Source organism: Oncorhynchus masou, chromosome 13 (genome assembly GCF_036934945.1).
Source record: "Oncorhynchus masou masou isolate Uvic2021 chromosome 13, UVic_Omas_1.1, whole genome shotgun sequence".
NCBI lineage: Eukaryota > Metazoa > Chordata > Actinopteri > Salmoniformes > Salmonidae > Oncorhynchus > Oncorhynchus masou.
The window spans coordinates 28595908-28614057 of record NC_088224.1 but is presented as its reverse complement, the minus strand read 5'-3'; the positions used below and the strand labels follow the sequence as shown (position 1 = coordinate 28614057).

The following is an 18150-nucleotide window of genomic DNA, read 5'->3' as shown; positions in this document are numbered from 1 at the left end:
TACTCAGGAGTTCCATCACATCAGCAGGAGGATGATGCTAAAGAAGCGAAGAAACAGTGTCACCATTTGGAGCACACACACATTTACATTTTAGTCATTTAGCAGATGCTCTTATCCAGAGCGACTTATAGGAGCAATTATGGTTAAGTATCTTGCTCACTGGCACAGTGACATACTTTTCACCTAGTCAGCTCGCGGATTGCGAACCAGTGACCTTTTGGTTGGCCCAACACTCTTAACAGCTGCGCTACCTGCCACACACACACACGCGCAAACACGCTTAATTTGCGGTGATGAGCAGGTGCATGGAGCACACTCACTCATACTCAAAATGTCCAGTACTCTAATTGCAGTTTCTATGACAACAGCTCTATCTTAAACATGCCTCCTCTCCCTACTCCATGTGGCTGTGTCAATCAAACATCTGTTTATGTCAGTTGAAAATGGAAATGGACCTTCCCTGTTATGTAGTCAGAATAAGGTCTACTATATTACTGAGGGCTCAGACACACCAAATCAAATTAAATCAAATCAAATTGTATTAGTCACCCACAAGTGTTTAGTAGATGTTACTACAGGTGTAGCGAAATGCTTGTGTTTCTAGCTCCAACAGTGTAGTAACAAGTAATATCTAACAATTTCACAACAATACACACAAATCCAAAGTAAAGGGATGGAACATATAAATATTTGGGCGAACAATGTCAGAGCGGCATAGACTAAGATACAGTAGAATAGAATAGGGTACAGTAGAAACATATAAGATGAGTAATGCAATATGAGTAATGACATGTAAACATTATTTTTTAAAGTGACCAGTGTTCCATTATTAAAGTGGCCAGTGATTTCAAGTTTATGTATATAGAGCAGCGGCCTCTAATGGGCTACTGATGGCTATTTAACAGTCTGATGGCCTTGAGATAGAAGCTGTTTTACAGTCTCTCGGTCCCAGCTTTGATGCACTTGTACTGGCCTTGCCTTCTGGATGACAGCGGGGTGAACACGCAGTGGCTCTGGTGGTTATTGTCCTTGATCTTTTTGGTCTTCCTGTGACATCAGGTGCAGTAGGTGTCCTGGAGAGTAGGTAGTTTGCCCCCGGTGTTGCGTTGGGCAGTCCGCACCACCCTCTGGAGTGCCCTAAGGTTGAGGGCGGTGCAGTTGCCATACCAGGCAGTGATACAGGGCGACTGGCTGCTCTCATTTGTGCATCTGTAAAAGTGTGTGAGGGTTTTAGGTGCCAAGCCAAATTTCTTCAGCCTCCTGAGGTTGAAGAGATGCTGTTGCGCCTTCTTCACCACAATGACTGTGTGGGTGGATCATTTCTATTTGTCAGTGATGTGTATGACAAGGAACTTAAAGCTTTCCACCTTCTCCACTGCTTTCCCGTCGATATGGATAGGGGGGCGTTCCCTCTGCTGTTTCCTGAAGTTCACAATCAGCTCCTTTGTTTTGTTGACGTGGATGAGAGGTTATTTTCCTGGCACCCCACTCCCAGGGCCCCAACCTCCTCCCTGTAGGCTGTCTCGTCATTGTTGGTATTCCGGCCTACTACTGTTGTGTCGTCTGCAAACTTCATGATTGAGTTGGAGGCTTGCGTGGCCACACAGTCATGGGTGAACAGGGAGGAGGGGGCTGAGCAAGCACCCTTGTGGGGCCCCTGTGTTCAGGATCAGCGAAGTCGTGGTGTTATTTCCTACCTTCACCTTCTGGGCGTGGCCGGTCAGGAAGTCCAGTACCCAGTTGCACAGGGCGGGGTTCAGACCTGGGGCTCGAGCTTAGTGATGAGCTTGGAGGGTACTATGGAGTTGAATGCTAAACTTTAGTCAATGAACAGCATTTTTACATAGGTATTCCTCATCCAAATTGGATAGGGCGGTGTGCAGAGCGATGAAATTTGCATCGTCTGTGGATCTATTGAGGCAGTAAGCTAATTGAAGTGGGTCTAGGGTGTCGGGTAAGATAGAGGTGATATGATCTTTGACTAGTATCTCAAAGTACTTCATGATGACATGAGTGAGTGCTACGGGGCAATAGTCATTTAGTTCATTTTCCTTCATTTTTTGGGTACAGGAACATTGTTGGACATCTTGAAGCATGTGGGGACAGCTAACTGGGATAGGAATAGATTGAATATGTCCATAAACTCTCCAGCTAGCTGGTCTGCGCATCCTATGAGGACACGGCTAGGGATGCCGTCTGGGCCAGCAGCCTTGCGAGGGTTAAGACGCTTAAATGGCCACGGAGAAGGAGAACCCACAGTTCTTAGTATTGGGCCGTGTCGGTGGCACTGTGTTATCCTCAAAACGGGCAAAGAAGGTGTTTAGCTTGTCCAGAAGCAAGACGTCGGTGTACATGACATGGCTGGTTTTCCCTTTGTAGTCTGCGAATGTCTGTAGACCATGTCACATACATCTTGTGTCTTAGCCACTGAATTGCGACTCCACGGGTACTTCCTGTTTGAGTTTCTGCCTATAGGAAGGGAGGAGAAAAATGGAGTCGTGATCAGATTTGCCGAAGGGAGTGCGAGGGAGGGCCTTATATGGGCATCCCGGAAGTTGGAGTAACAGTGGTTGAGTGTTTTAGCAGCGTGAGTACTCCAGTCAATGTGTTGATAGAACTTCGGGAAGCGCTTTCCTCAAATTTGCTTTGTTAAAATCCCTAGGTACAATAAACGTAGCCTCACAGTATGTGGTTTCCAGTTTGCATAAATTACAGTGAAGTTCTTTGAGGGCCGTCGTGGTTTTGGCTTGAAGGGGAATATACACGGCTGTGACTATAACCAAAGAGAATTCTCTTGGGAGGTAATACAGTCGGCATTAGACTGTGAGGTATTCTAGGTCGTGTGAACATAAGGACTGGAGTAGTTAATCATGAAACATACACCCCGCCCTTCTTCCCGGAGAGATATTTATTCCTGTCTGCGCGATGAACTGAGAACCCAACTGGCTGTACGGACTCAGACAGAATATCCCGATAGAGCCATGTTTCCATGAAACAGAGTATGTCACAGTCCTGATGTCTCTCCAGAAGGAAATCCTCGCCCTGAGCTTGTGAACTTTATTATCCAGAGACTGAAAATTAGCGAGTAATATACTCGGAAACGGTGGGTGGTGTGCGTGCCTCCTGAGTTAGACTAGAAGTCCACTCCAAATACCTCTCCCCTGCCGGCGGAGTTTTGGATCAGCCTCTGGAATCAGTTCAATTGCCCTGTAGGGTACCAACAAAGGATCCGATTCGGGAAAGTCATATTCCTGGTCGTAATGCTGGTAATGCTGGTGAGTTACTGCGGCTCTGCTATCCAAAAGTTCTTCAAATCAAATTTTATTTGTCACATATACATGGTTAGCAGATGTTAATGCGAGTGTAGAGAAATGCTTGTGCTTCTAGTTCCGACAATGCAGTAATAACCAACAAGTAATCTAACTAACAATTCCAAAACTACTGTCTTATACACACAAGTGTAAAGTGAGAGAGGGATAGGGATAGATTGAATATGTCCATAAACTCTCCAGCTAGCTGGTCTGCGCATCCTATGAGGACACGGCTAAGGATGCCGTCTGGGCCAGCAGCCTTGCGAGGGTTAAGACGCTTAAATGTCTTACTCACGGTGGCCACGGAGAAGGAGAGCCCACAGTTCTTAGTAGTGGGCCGTGTCGGAGGTACTGTGTTATCCGGCTGTATGTAATAACACACAAAAAAAATCTGGGCTAATAATGTAGTTTGCAGGCCGAGAGTACGCACCGAATGCGCACTGATTTTACATGTAGAATTGTGTGAATAAATGTCAGAAGTCAGACGTCTACAGCAGGTATTCCCTAAAATACAACACACTGAATGATCGGCAGATGAACGCTAAATCCACATACGATGTGTGAGAGCCTTGAGAGAATGCTGTTACTTCCCCCTTAATGACAGTACCACACCATCTCACAATAGCTTCCCTTCATAAGACACTCATTAAAATAATTACAGTAAGGTTAATTATAGAGGACCTGGTCCCTCAATTATCTTAGTGTAACTAGTTACACAATGCTAGGATTTTATCACGACCAGGGGGAAAAGAGAGACTATGAAAGAGTCTCTGTTGACTCCTTCGGTTGGTCCTCCTGCTAAGGCTGTAAATGCCGCAGCAGAGAAGAAGAAACAAGGTGGTTCATTTTCTTAGAGTCCGTTTTCAGTCATGTTTCAACTTGATCCAAAGCAGACTGAAGCAATATATTACAACACATTATTCCATCTGTCAACCTGCATATTGAATGATCTGGTTCCAAAGAATGGCGAGAGTGTGTTCTGTTCTTCAGATGCAATACAGAATCAGAGTCCGTCTCCAGTGGAAATCACTGAGCTCAGCAGGACAATAAGCCAATCAACTCCTGTTGTGTCCTCCACATAAGCCAATCATCCTATGCTGTGCCATCTGTAGTATTGCAGGAGGAACAAGGTAAATGATTGAACAGAACAGATTCTTTGTTCCCCTTTTGAAATGGGAGAAATGGCCTGGTTCGGGTTCCATTTCTGGGTTGTGTTCATTGGGCATGAAACTGAATTTTTCTGAAATTGTCAAATAAGGAACAATTGAGAATTTTCATGGTTCAGGTCCAATTCCAGATTATCCTAAAGAGACTGGGAGAGGTAAAGTTTGGGGGGTACTGGCTTTGTTCTTTTAATTTGATTTATTTAATTCATGCTCACAGTCGACAAGACCGAATTATGCAGAATGCCCAGCTACATTTAGACAATCCCTAAAAAAAGATACTAAATTCAATAAGAAAAATCCTAGCTAACATTTAATTAGCGTTTATTTTGTAATCTTCTCTTTCCCCTGGTGAACACTGACCATTTCAGTTATTTGTTTCCAGTGTTTATCATTCAACATGCTTTAGACGGTTTATAATTTAGTCTTCTTTTGAGTTCCACTTGACCACTTCTCTTCACTTTCTAACAGAAAGAGGTTTCAACTCCCCAGCCATGTCTATCTCTCACTCTGTCTCCAATCTCCAAAAGTGTCTAGGTCCCTAATCTCTTTGACACGTCCCTTCCGTGCTGTCCTCTCCTCTCCTCTCTTTTTTTTATCTTTTTCATTTCCATTTCTTCCCCTCTTCAGTTCGTGCTCTGGTCCTAGTTCAATTAGGACTTACTGAAGCAGTCCAGATATACAGAGACCACAGACACAAGGTAAATGACTTCGCCCACCCGCGACTCTCCCCAGAGACTGATAAGCACCAAGTAAAACTCTGTCTTATGTGAAAAATCCTCTCCTCCTCCAACCCTCTCAGAAGATTCTGATCAAACTGACCAGTAAAACTCTTCCACTTCCTCTGAAAACAAAAAGGGAAGTATTCTACTCAAACAGATTGGATGTAATTGACTACACAATATTATCATTTTTTACCGCATAATATTTTGCCAGCAGTTTTGGGCACTACATGCTATACAAGGGGGAAACATGGAAATAACAAGTAATAGCCTAATTAAAAAAAAATCCTCTTCAACCAGTGTGGGCACTAAACATAAAAATAAATTGTCAAGCAGAAAAAACAAAATGTTCCTTAACATCCTAATACTGCTCATTACATCCTGTTAATAGAGGAAATTAAGACCCTATTAGGATTGGAACATTTACTCATTAAACGTCCCACAATAACACAAAGAAAGGCTGGAGATGCCTTTAGAGTACTAGGCAATGAAAAAAACATCTGAACATGCTTGTCTGAGGTTGCATCCCAAATGGCAACTGATTCCCTTTGATGTGCACTACTCATAGGGTTCTGACCAAAAGGAGTGCACTACATAGGGAATAGGGGGACATTTGGGACAAACATTTACTACACCTATACTTCAAAGATGACCTAGCCGTGGAACACGGGGATACAAATGAGGCAAGGAGTCATGTTATGTTCAAACAGGGAGTAATAGCACTCTGGTAATGTTCCATTTAAATGCAGAGAGCCATTCTGCTACCTCTAGGTAGTTTTTGTACTCTGAAGTCAGTGATCATCAAAGCCGGTGAAGTGCATGGAACGTCCTGTCTTCAGTCTGCTGCTACGGAGGGGCGGGAAGAGAAGGGGAGGATGGGGGACAGATGGGGGAGAAAGCCCGGGTAATGTCGCCCCGCGCTGCTGAAAGATCAGTGTCGCGTTTCGTTTGAACACTGAGAGGAATGTTCTAGACAAAGATCCTCGCTAGCCCCTCACCACCACTTTGTTGAGTAGTGAGTAGAGTGCATGTTGAACAAGGGCTGCAGTGACTTCTGCAGCGCGACAGACACACACACACACACACACACACACACAGCTTAAGGTGTCCGTGTAACAGTGCTCTTCTTGCATTGTGTAAAATCAATCATCGACACAAACTCCCACTTGTAGCACCAGTCATGGAGATTTATTCTGATAAAAACTTTACAAAATTGCACGTCATGCAATGCGCGGCTCACCATCCAACCCTGCACTCACACCCACTGCTTTGGTGCTTGTTCGTTGGGTAATGTACAGTAGTTACCAAAATATTACAGCAATGGCAATATAATATTTTCAAATTCACCTGATAAAAACAGCACAACAACAGTCACGCACTGTACAAAATATACGACCCCCCCCACCAGACACAGTAATAGCTAACATTAGCTGGAATTCTCTACAACAAAATGCACAAAAAAACACTGCATCTATGTGTGATGTTCTAATAACATTTACAAACAAATTGATATCAATTGTACATTCAAATCATCACTTGGGAGTATAAAAATCACTTTTGATGTACAGTGCCTTGCGAAAGTATTCACCCCCTTGGCATTTTTCCTATTTTGTTTTCTTAAAACCTGGAATTAAAATGGATCATTGTATAAATTTGATTTACACAACATGCTTACCACTTTAAAGATGCAAAATATTTGTTCTTGTGAAACAAACAAGAAATAAGACAAAAAAAGAATGAAAACTTGAGCGTGCATAACTATTCACCCCCCTTTGTCAAGCCACTTTTTGCAGCAATTACAGCTACAATTCCATTGGGGTATGTCTCTATAAGCTTGACACATCTAGCCACTGGGATTTTTGCCCATTCTTCAAGGCAAAACTGCTACAGCTCCTTCCGCTGGTGTATAGCAATCTTTAAGTCATACCACTGTTTCTCAATTGGATTGAGGTCTGGGCTTTGACTAGGCCATTCCAAGACATTTAAATGTTTTCACTTAAACCACTCAAGTGTTGTTTTATCAGGTAAACCTACATCCCAGTCTCAAATCTCTGGAGGACTGAAACAGGTTTCCCTCAAGAATTTCTCTGTATTAAGCACCATCCATCATTCCTTCAATTCTGACCAGTTTCCCAGTCCCTGCTGATGAAAATCCCCTTGTGCTGGGGACAATAAAAGGCCACTATGTACAGTTTTGTCACACAACACCAAGGCCACAGATGTCTCAAGTTTTGAGGGAGCGTGCAATTGGCATGCTGACTTTAGGAATGTCCACCAGAGCTGTTGCCATATAATTTAATGTTTCTTTCTCTACCATAAACCGCCTTGGTAGTACATCCAACCAGCCTCACAACTGCAGACCAGGTGTAACCAAGCCAGCCCAGGACCTTCACTTCCGGCTTCTTCACCTGTGGGATCGTCTGAGACCAGCCACCCGGACAGCTGATGAAACTGAGGAGTATTTCTGTCTGCAATAAAGCCCTTTGTGGAGAAAAAAAAGTCTGATTGGCTGGGCCTGGCTCCTATGTGGGTGGGCCTATGCCCTCGCAGGCCCACCCATGGCTGCGCCCCTGCCCAGTAATGTGAAATCCATAGATTAGGGCCTAATTAACTTATTTCAATTGAATGATTTCCTTATATGAACAGTAACTCAGTAAAATCATTGAAATTGTTGCATGTTGCGTTTATATTTTTGCTCAGTATACAGTATTTTGTATATTTTAATCCATAAAATTGATGCAGAAATCCTCCGTTTTAATGGGTATGACACCTCTGAAGAGGGGTATGGAGGGGACAGTAATGTCACCTATACTCCGCAACTATAGTCTTGCTTCCTCTCTCCCTCCCTCTTTTCTCTCTCTCTCGCCCTTTTCTCTCTCTCCCACCCCTTTTCTCGTTTCTGCCCTTCTCTCTCCCGCCCTTCTCTCTCTTTAACCTCCCCCTCGTTCTCTCTCTATCTCCCTCTCATTTGCTCTCTCCCTCTCATTCTCTCTCTCCCTCCCTCTCATCCTCTCTCTCCCTCCCTCTCCATCGCTGCAGTGTTTCCACGTCATTGGTGTGCTGGTGGTCTCTGGGTCTGTGATATATATTATGAATCTGCAGCAGTGTCCGGTAGATAAACCAAGCTGTTGTCTTAATAAGAGTCTCTTTAGCGGCTCTGGAGGAATTCAAACCCTTGGACAGTTCTTGGGTTAGAGATGTGCTTTAGTATTCACAGTACCACAAAAACCAAATCCCCAATGGTTAAGGCTATAGATGCAGTGTTGATATGTTGATATATTTGAAGAGAAATACTCTAAGATCTTTTCATGAAAGACACCAACCACAAATGGGGTTGAATTTTCTCACAGAGAAAACATTTTAAAAAATATCACTTGATAATGTGTGTTATTTTAACGCCAGTAAATGGCCACAATGAATGACATACATTTTTAAATTCCGAAAATGGATACCAACTGTTACACATAAAATGTATAAATGAATACACTCTCACAAAGCAGCTTGAATAATTTTCTAAAATGTCATCTGTCTATCAAGTGATCTTAGCCTGTGCGCTGTGGGTTGTTAGCTGCTGCCTCAAGAAGCCCCCACAATAGGTACTTAGCATGGAGAACCCTCAACAGAGTAGTTGATTTCATATCGTCTTTATTTCTCATCCCAGAGAGAGAAAGTGTCTGTGATGATGAACAAAGACATAACTGAAGCAGCCCACTTCAACGTTTTAAAGACACACAAGCACACACTCCACTTCAATCCCACATTTAACCCATCGGAAGATACAAATGAGATAAAAAAAGGAACATTAAAATGTTTGTGTTTTTACTACTACTGGCCCCTGAGGAAGACCAGGAAGTGTAGTCAGCACTGTGATCCAATCAGCGATGACCCATGTCCAATCAGCCAATTGTCACAACCTGACCATAGTTTGCTTTGTATGTTTCTATGTTTTGTTTGGTCAGGGTGTGATCTGAGTGGGCATTCTATGTTTTGTGTCTAGTTTGTCTGTTTCTGTGTTTGGCCTGATATGGTTCTCAAACAGAGGAAGGTGTTAGTCATTGTCTCTGATTGGGAACCATATTTAGGTAGCCTGTTTGGTGTTAGGGTTTGTGGGTGATTGTTCCTGTCTTTGTGTTTGTTACACCAGATAGGGCTGTGTTTTTTTTTTCACGGTTTCTTGTTTTTTTTGTATATTGGTCTATTTTCATCTTTATTAAAGATGTATCACAATAACCACGCTGCGTTTTGGTCCGCCTCTCCTTCAACAGAAGAATCCCGTTACACCAATCCTATGGAGGGATTTTGTTAACGAAACCCGTTCTGCCTCCGGAGCAGAGAAAGGTGTGTGTATGTGCCCAAAACAGTGGAAACAATAACACAGCAGTTTAATAACACAGCAAATGCATTATGGAGAATCCGGATGCTCTGCAGGGCCCATTTCCTACGCTACACACACACACACACACACAACTATCCCATTATAACATGTGGAGCAAGCACATGGACAGTTTCTCTGAGGCGTGGAGAAGCTCATACACACCATTTCCTGCTACGGTGGCAGGAAGCTTTAAATAAACATGCATGTTGTATGTTTGCAGCAAATATGTGCACGTAATAAGGTAAGGGCCCCAGAGCGTGTTTGGTTTTACAATCCTTTTGGGGACAAGAAGTCCACGGACAAGTGGGGATGTTTCACCAGTCTGCACAACGAAAAAGGCTATTTTAGGCTTAGGGTTTGTTTGGTTTATGGTTACAATTAGGGTTTGTGTTAGAATTAGGGTTGGGTTTAGGTTTAGAATTTAGGTTTAGATTTAAGGTTTGGAGTTAAGGTTAGGGTTACGGTTAAGGTTTAGGGAAATAGGATTTTGAATGGGAATCAGTTCTTTGATCCCCACAAGATAGTTAAACAAACGTGTGTGTGTGTGTGTGTGTGTGTGTGTGTGTGTGTGTGTGTGTGTGTGTGTGTGTGTGTGTGTGTGAACGAGGCTTGGCCCCCCTGTTGAAGCATGACTAACTCACAGCGATAGATCACATGCAGAGAGACCACCTGGTGGTGTGGGGATGATGGAAACAGACTCTGAGCTAATGGAAATGTTGGGCCTGTTTTCCTGTTTTCCTGATTCAAACACAGCAGGCTGCTGAGGGGAGAACAGCTCATAATAATTGCTGGAATGGAGTGACTGGAATGGTATCAAACACATGGAAAACACGTTGTTGATGTATTTGATATCCTTCCATTGATCCCATGGAAATTATGTGCTTGATCCGTCTGATACCATTCCATTTATTCCCTTCCAGCCATTACTATGAGCCCGTCCTCTCCAATTAAGGTGGCACCAACCCCCTGTTGTTTCAAAACCTAGCTAGAATACTAACGTACGCTCAAATTAACAGTACAACATCTATCATACTAACTTAGGCTCTAATCAACAGTACAACAGATAGCATACTGACAGCTACATGTAATACCAAATAGTAAACCAGATAGCATACTTACCTAAGGTAGGTTTAAATCAACAGTTCTACTTCCCTCCTGTTTCAAAACCTAGCTAGCATACTGAATTAGGCTCAATCAAAGCCTTAAACTATCCAAGCCTGAAACAAAATGAGCCTATACTCAAAATGTTAACAAATGGGTGTAATCACCTTTGAGTGTGGACTGAATTATTATGCATACTGGATGGACTGGATTATGGAGGACCTGTTGGAGGGCTTGTTGTCCGGACCTCTGTAAGTCTCTATGGGGGTGCCACAGGGTTCAATTCTCGGTCCGACTCTTTTCTCTGTAAATATCAATGATGTCGCTCTTGCTGCTGGTGATTCTCTGATCCACCTCTACGCAGACGACGTCATTCTGTATACATCTGGCCCTTCTTTCGACACTGTGCTAACAAACCTCCAAACGAGTTTCAATGCCATACAACAATCCTTCCGTGGCCTCCAACTGCTTTAAATGCTAGTAAAACTAAGTGCATGCTCTTCAACCGATTGATGCCAGCACCCTCCCGAATAGCATCACTTCTCTGGATGGTACTGTCTTAAAATATGTTGACAACTACAAATACCTAGGTGTCTGCTTAGACTGTAAACTCTCCTTCCAGACTCACATTAAGCATCTCCGATACAAAATCACATTTAGTATCGGCTTACTATTTTGCAACAAAGCTTCCTTCACTCATGCTGCCTAACATACCCTCATGCCGCACAACCAAATCCCCATATACTACCCACCACTGCGACCTGTATGCTCTCGTTGGCTGGCCCTCACTACATATTCTTCACCAAACCCACTGGCTTCAGGTCATCTTTAAGTCTCTGCTAGGTAAAGCCGCGCTTAATCTCAGCTCACTGGTACCATAGCAACACCCACCCGTAGCACACGCTCCAGAAGGTATATTTCACTGGTCATCCCCAAAGCCAACACTACCTTTGGCCGCCTTTCCTTCCAGTTCTCTGCTGCCAATGATTGGAACGAACTGCAAAAATCACTGAAGTTGAAGTCATATCTCCTTCTCTAACTTTAAGCATCAGCTGTCAGAGGAGCTTACCGATCACTGTACCTGTACACAGCCAATCCTTAAATAGCACACCCAATTATCTCACCCCCATATTGTTACTTATCCTCTTGCTCCTTTGCCAACCCCAGTATCTCTACTTGCACATCATCATCTTCACATCTACCACTCCAGTGTTAATGCTAAATTGTAATTATTTCGCCTCTATTGCCTATTTATTGCCTTACCTCCCTACTCTTCTACATTTGCACACACTGTACATAGATTCTTCTATTGTGTTATTGTACGTTTGTTTATGTGTAACTCTGTGTTGTTTTTGTCGTACTGATTTGCTTTATCTTGTCCAGGTCGCAGTTGTAAATGAGAACTTGTTCTCAACTGGCCTACCTGGTAAAATAAAGGTTAAATAAAAAGAGAATGATATTATGCTCCAAAATGTATATCCACAAGTGTAAGTGTTGCTGTTGGTTCATTGATTGTGCAGGGCGGCTTACAGTTAGCTTACAATGATAGTGAATTTATATATGATTTTGAATAGCCTAGTAATTGGGCATTTTTTGTATTTTCATAATTAATAGACTGACACATTACCTTTCCTTTATTCAGTTCTTGAGCGCGCAGACAGACTGACAACAGTTTAGTGAAATATGTTTTGTTGCGAATACATGTTACTATGGATTTTCCCTAACAGATTTCCCTTGGTTTCCCAAATTAAGCTCTGGGTAGGTGGAGGAACAACGTTGGCGAGCCCCTGCCATACAGTTTTTGCAGAATTCTACCTGTTGAGCAGTTCCTCAAACAGTGCTTGGTGCATGAAGTGAAATAAGTGTTCTTATATTTATTTCAGTTGCTGCTCATATTGAGCACAGCTCTGCTGTAAAACCGAAGTAGCCTATCTAGCATTATTGAAAAAATGACTTTTTCCTCTACCCCTGTTCCTGCCCATTTGATAATGGGCCATTCTAAAAAGAATTTGATATATTAGTAAAGACAAGATTAAATTGAGAATAGTCTGATGGGTGAAAATATGATCACTTGATGAGAGAACAGCTGTGCAGCCTGAGGCAAGGAACAGAGCACCATCTTAGCCAGTAGTTGCACCATGCAGCCCATAATTTGATTTCTAAGACATTCTAATGTATTGTATCGTTCACAACTAAAGCTGCCAAATAACTCTAAATCTAGCTTATCGGGCCTGTTTCAAATGATCACTTTTACGCTCAACATTGCCACTTTACATGCACACTTAATCATTCTTTACTTTAGACCTGGCTTTTAATGGTGAGAAGGTGCTGTTCCTTTTCCTGTCATGACTAAAATAAATAATGGATTTATTGTGATGGTGTATATCACATTGATTTATTAGACTTTTAAATGTAGATGTTCCAAAGGAACACATCAGCAGCTTGTATGCTGGAGATGCTAAAGTTGTTCATGTTAATTAATGGTCAATTACCATGAGACCAGCAGTCTTTTGCATGACAATAACCAGCTGACAAAATGTCATGACCGCCACAGCCCTAGGCCCAAACAACATAGTCCAACTGTCCCAATAATCCACAACAAAGAGTATGGCTGTGGCACTGTGAAGTGTGCATTTGGACAAGGGGATAGAGTTTCTGGGATCCTTTGCTAAAACATACATCAGAAATTCAATTAAATGAATCAGAAACATAGGAAGATGAAGACCTAAGGTTATAAACCACATTGGAACAGCGTTGAGATTTACCTCGCAGCAGGTCTGGGGAGGTGTGTGGCCAGTTGTATGTCCTCATCAGCTGCCAGTCAAAGTCGTCCTCCTGTCCCTGCTTGTACTCACACAGCCCAGGGTCGGAGTCCTCGTCAAAGGTACAGCCAGCTGTAGGGGAAAGAAAGAGAGGGGAAGTGGTGATTAGAAGGCATCAATAGCGAAGAAATAATTTACCACTGCGTTCAACCAACTTAAAACTCAAACAGTCTTTGTGGGTCAAAGTCTATTGCCCTGCTATTCAAGCTAGAAGAATATACACTATATATACAAAAGTATGTGGACACCCCTTCAAATTTGTGCATTTGACTATTTCAGCCCCACCCGTTGCTGATAGGGGTATAAAATCGAGCACACAGCCATTCAATCTCCATAGACAAACATTGGCATTACTGAAGAGCTGCCCCGGTCAACTGTAAGTGCTGTTATAGTGAAGTGGAAACAACGGCTCAGCCGCAAAGTGGTAGGCCATAAAAGATCCCAGAATGGGACCGCCGAGTGCTGAAATGCGTAGGGCATACAAATCCTTGGTTGCAACACTGACTCCCAAGTTCCAAACTGCCTCTGGAAGCAACGTCAGAACAAGAACAGTTAGTTGGGAGCTTCATTAAATAGATTACCATGGCAGAGCAGCTGCAAACAAGCCTAAGATCACCATGCACAATGCCAAGCGTCGGCTTGAGTGGACTCCGGAGCAGTAGAAACGCGTTCTCTGGAGTGATGAATCACGCTTCACCATCAGGCAGTCTGAAGGACTAATCTGGCTATCTGCCCCAATGCCTAGTGCCAACTGTAAATTTTGGTGGAGAAGGAATAATGGTCTGGGGCTGGTTTTCATGGTTCGGGCTAGGCTCTAGTTCCAGTGAAGGGAATTCTTAACGCCACAGCATACAATGAGGTTCTAGATGACTCTGTGCTTCCAACTTTGTAGCAACAGTTTGGGGATGACAAGGCCCCTGTGCACAAAGTGAGGTCCAAACAGAAATGGTTTGTTGAGATCGATGTGGAAGAACTTGGCTGGCCTGCACAGAGCCCTGACCTCAACCCCATCAAACATCTTTGGGAGGAATTGGAACGCCGACTGCGAGCCAGGCCTAATCACCCAACATCAGTAATGTTCTTGTGGCTGAATGGAAGCAAGTCCCCACAGCAATGATCCAACATCTAGCAGAAAGCCTTCCCAGAAGAGTGAAGGCTATTATAGCAGCAAAGGGGGGACCAACTCCATATGAATTCCCATGATAATGGAATGAGATGTTCGTCAAGCAGGTGTCCACATACTTTTGGTCATGTAGTGTACATACAGTAAATAACTGAAAAAATGATTATTTCTGAGTTTGTTTTTGTTCAGGTACCACTTTTTTGAGGGGATCAATGAAATGACAAAGAAAATGACAAAGAAAATCCATAGCTTTACTGTTTTCTTTGGGAAGTGTAAGAGAAAATTGTTCTCAAAGACACAATGAATAATGAGCTCTATTAGAGGGACAACAGCAGCACTGCCACTATGGGCACTCACATGACATCATCACAGGCAGACTATTAAATGCCTACATCAAAAAACTGTAGATTTTCGACCAGCTAAAAGCCATATTTTCTGTTCAAATAACATGTAATAGTGGTAGTCTAGGTGGTATTGCAGCATGGCGACAGGATCTAGCTGAGTGTAGGAGCCCCATGACCAGGTCTGGCTGAGTGTTCCTATTTTGTCCTCCTGTTCATTTTCCCCTGGGGAATCAATGTTCTGCATCCCAAATGTCACCCTATATAGTGCACTACTTTTGACCAGGGCTCATAGGGAATAGGGTGCCATTTGGGAAAGAGCCATGGTCATTTGGCCCCATTAGCCCTGTGGTGTGAAAATAGCAGACCGGCTACAGGTCACTGAAATAGGGCTGAGATGACAGGCGGTGGCGGTGGTGCCAGAGGAGGGAGGTCGTGGCACCATCACAGCTGATGGGGATGGCGGGGAGGGTGCGTGTGTGCATGGGGGGGGGCTCTCAGCCAGACAGTGAGTGAAGGTGACCTTTAGCACCCTGTCAAGCTCATCATCCCAATTCATAGTACCCTCTCTCAGCTCTAATCATATCAACCACAGGCTTTAAAGCCTGCAGCTACATAATAACCGAGAACACAATGGTCCTACATGAAACACAATCGCTAAATGCTGCATATCTACTATGCCCAAATAATGGACAATACATAACATGACATATTGTGCACAGCAGTGGTGGTCAGTGCCATTTAAGATGAGGAAACTTGTTGGCCTTCTATTACAGCATATTGGATGACTGTCATTCATATTCCATTTACCCAGTTCAATGTAACAGTGGTTTAGGCCATTACATGATACTCTAATTATCCAAGCGAAACATCTACAAACAACCTACATCATTGTCACAATATTAGCTAAAGTTATGTCATTAACCACTCCCTCTTCCAATTAGGGCTAGTTGGAAAAGCTGTTCAAAAGAGGACATTGTATTCCTTTTTTTTGTTTTGTTGTACTCCCTGACGAAGGCCATGCAGCTGAAACGTGTCGGTTTAAAAAAAACGTTGTTTCTATTGAACATGCCATACTAATAAAGGCATTTTAATTAATTATATGAAGAGTGCTTTGGTCCTCCTTTCTTTTTGATGACCAATTTACCCCTTTTACCAAAGAGCACCTACTATCTACCAAAATGTACTATTGTGTACCTTAGTAGCGCTTCCCTTCCTCCTCTTTCTACGAGGTTCCAGTGTTATGTTGGAAGTCATAGCCAGCTAGCTATCATAGGATAATTTTGTTTGAGCTGGGTGTTTCAGTAGGCTAAACTATCTAGCTGCATTTGCTAGCTAAGTAACCAGCTAGTTAAGTGAAACTGAAGGTGAAAAAAAGTGAGAGAAAAAATGACACTCTATTTCTCTCCTTCATTTTCGAAGATATTAATTTATTAAAAACTGTTAAACTATTGTTTTTCTCTCTCTTTGAATCAACTACTCACCACATTTTATTCACTGCAGTGCAAGCTAGCTGTAGCTTATGCTTTCAGTACTAAATTAATTATCTGATCCTTTGATTGGGTGGACATGTAAGTTCATGTTGCAAGAGCTCTGATGGGCTGGAGGACCTCCTCTGGTAGTTGTCATAATTACTGTGTAAGTCTATGGAAGGGGGTGGGAACGATGAGCCTCCTAGAATTTGTATTGAAGTCAATGTACCCAGAGGAGGAAGGAAGCTAGCTGTCCCCCGGCTACACCATCATGGTGCCATCGTGCTAACTGATCATATTAGGCCTTGGCAGGAGCAGAACACTGAACAGGACTCGTGTTAAAGAGCCACTCTGAATCTATGCCAGGCCCTGCTTAAAAGGCATCCCGCCTAGCTGGCCGAAACACACGTACACACACACCAGTCGCCCTTGTTCTCCTTTGTGTTCTGTTTGGGGAAACCCGTCTGTTTTGTTTTTTAATTTGGACTAACTTTTATCCTGTTTGAAACAGTAGGCTGGCAGAAAGCATTCCCTTTGCAATAAACAACCAAGACAGATTCTCTTTCTCCTCTGGTCTTTAAGGGAGACGCGTCTGCTAATTTGGGGACTACTTTCCCCCTTTTCTTCCAACTGACTAACACGTATCCCCCCCCCCAATCTCCTCCCTGTCCCTGCCCTCATCCCCTTTTCCCTTAGTCCCCTCCTCCCTGTATCTGCCAGTGAGCTGTGTGTTTCCGGGTGTGTAAGCAGCTGTGGAGAGGAAAAGTAGAGGAGGAGGAGGAGAGGAGAAATTGAGAGGAAGACGAGGAGAGGGAAGGCATTACCCATGGCATAGCCTTATAAAAAGTATCTCCTCCATGGAAGATGCCTTGCTTGGTTTCAGGAAGTGAATGTCACCATGATCAGATACGTTCCACTGAATTCCCTCATTAACACTTCCTTCCTATGCTCCTCTGCTACACACACACACAATGTGCCCAAATGAGCTTTTCATGAAACGTAAAGCCTAGCCCATGCAATTTGATCAGTAATTTGTGCATTTGTATGTATCTAAGGTGTGTGTGTGTCTGAGCAGAGTAATCCAATTAAATATTCACGTGAACAAAATTATGACAAATTCTGTAATTTTTGCTAAAATTAACAGTGGAAAGGATTGTAAGAATAAATTATGAATGTGTGTTTACTAATAACAGAAAACAGACCAGATGTAACGGATGTCGTCTGGAGATAGAGAGGAGGACCAAAGCGCAGCGTGGTAAGTGTTCATGATGTAATATTTAATGAAACGAACTGAACACTGAAATACAAAACAATAAAGTGAACGAACGAAAACCGAAACAGATTCTGTGTACCAAACACTCACACGGAAAACAGGCTACCTAAATATGGTTCACAATCAGGGACAACGATAGACAGCTGCCTCTGATTGAGAACCATATCAGGCCAAACACAGAAATAGAAAATATAGAAAAACTAACAGACTGCCCACCCCAACTCACGCCCTGACCATACTAAATAAAGACAAAACAAAGGAAATAAAGGTCAGAACGTGACAGTACCCCCCCCTCCCAAATGTGCGGACTCCGGCCGCAAAACCTGAACCTACAGGGGAAGGTCTGAGTGGGCGTCTGTCCGCGGTGGCGGCTCTGGTGCGGGACGTGGACCCCACTTCACCACAGTTTTTGTCCGCTTCCTCAACCTCGCCGCCGACCTCCGACTG

At 43.2% G+C, this 18150-nt stretch overlaps 1 protein-coding gene across 1 annotated transcript in view; it reads right to left on the bottom strand.

The window, feature by feature from the left end:
* Positions 1-18150, bottom strand: part of LOC135552058 (receptor-type tyrosine-protein phosphatase U-like) — a 245449-nt gene that overhangs the window by 140223 nt on the left and 87076 nt on the right. Inside the window, exon 2 of the mRNA XM_064983432.1 lies at positions 13438-13566. Coding sequence (XP_064839504.1) covers positions 13438-13566 — 129 coding nt within the window. The remainder of the gene's footprint in view (positions 1-13437; positions 13567-18150) is intronic.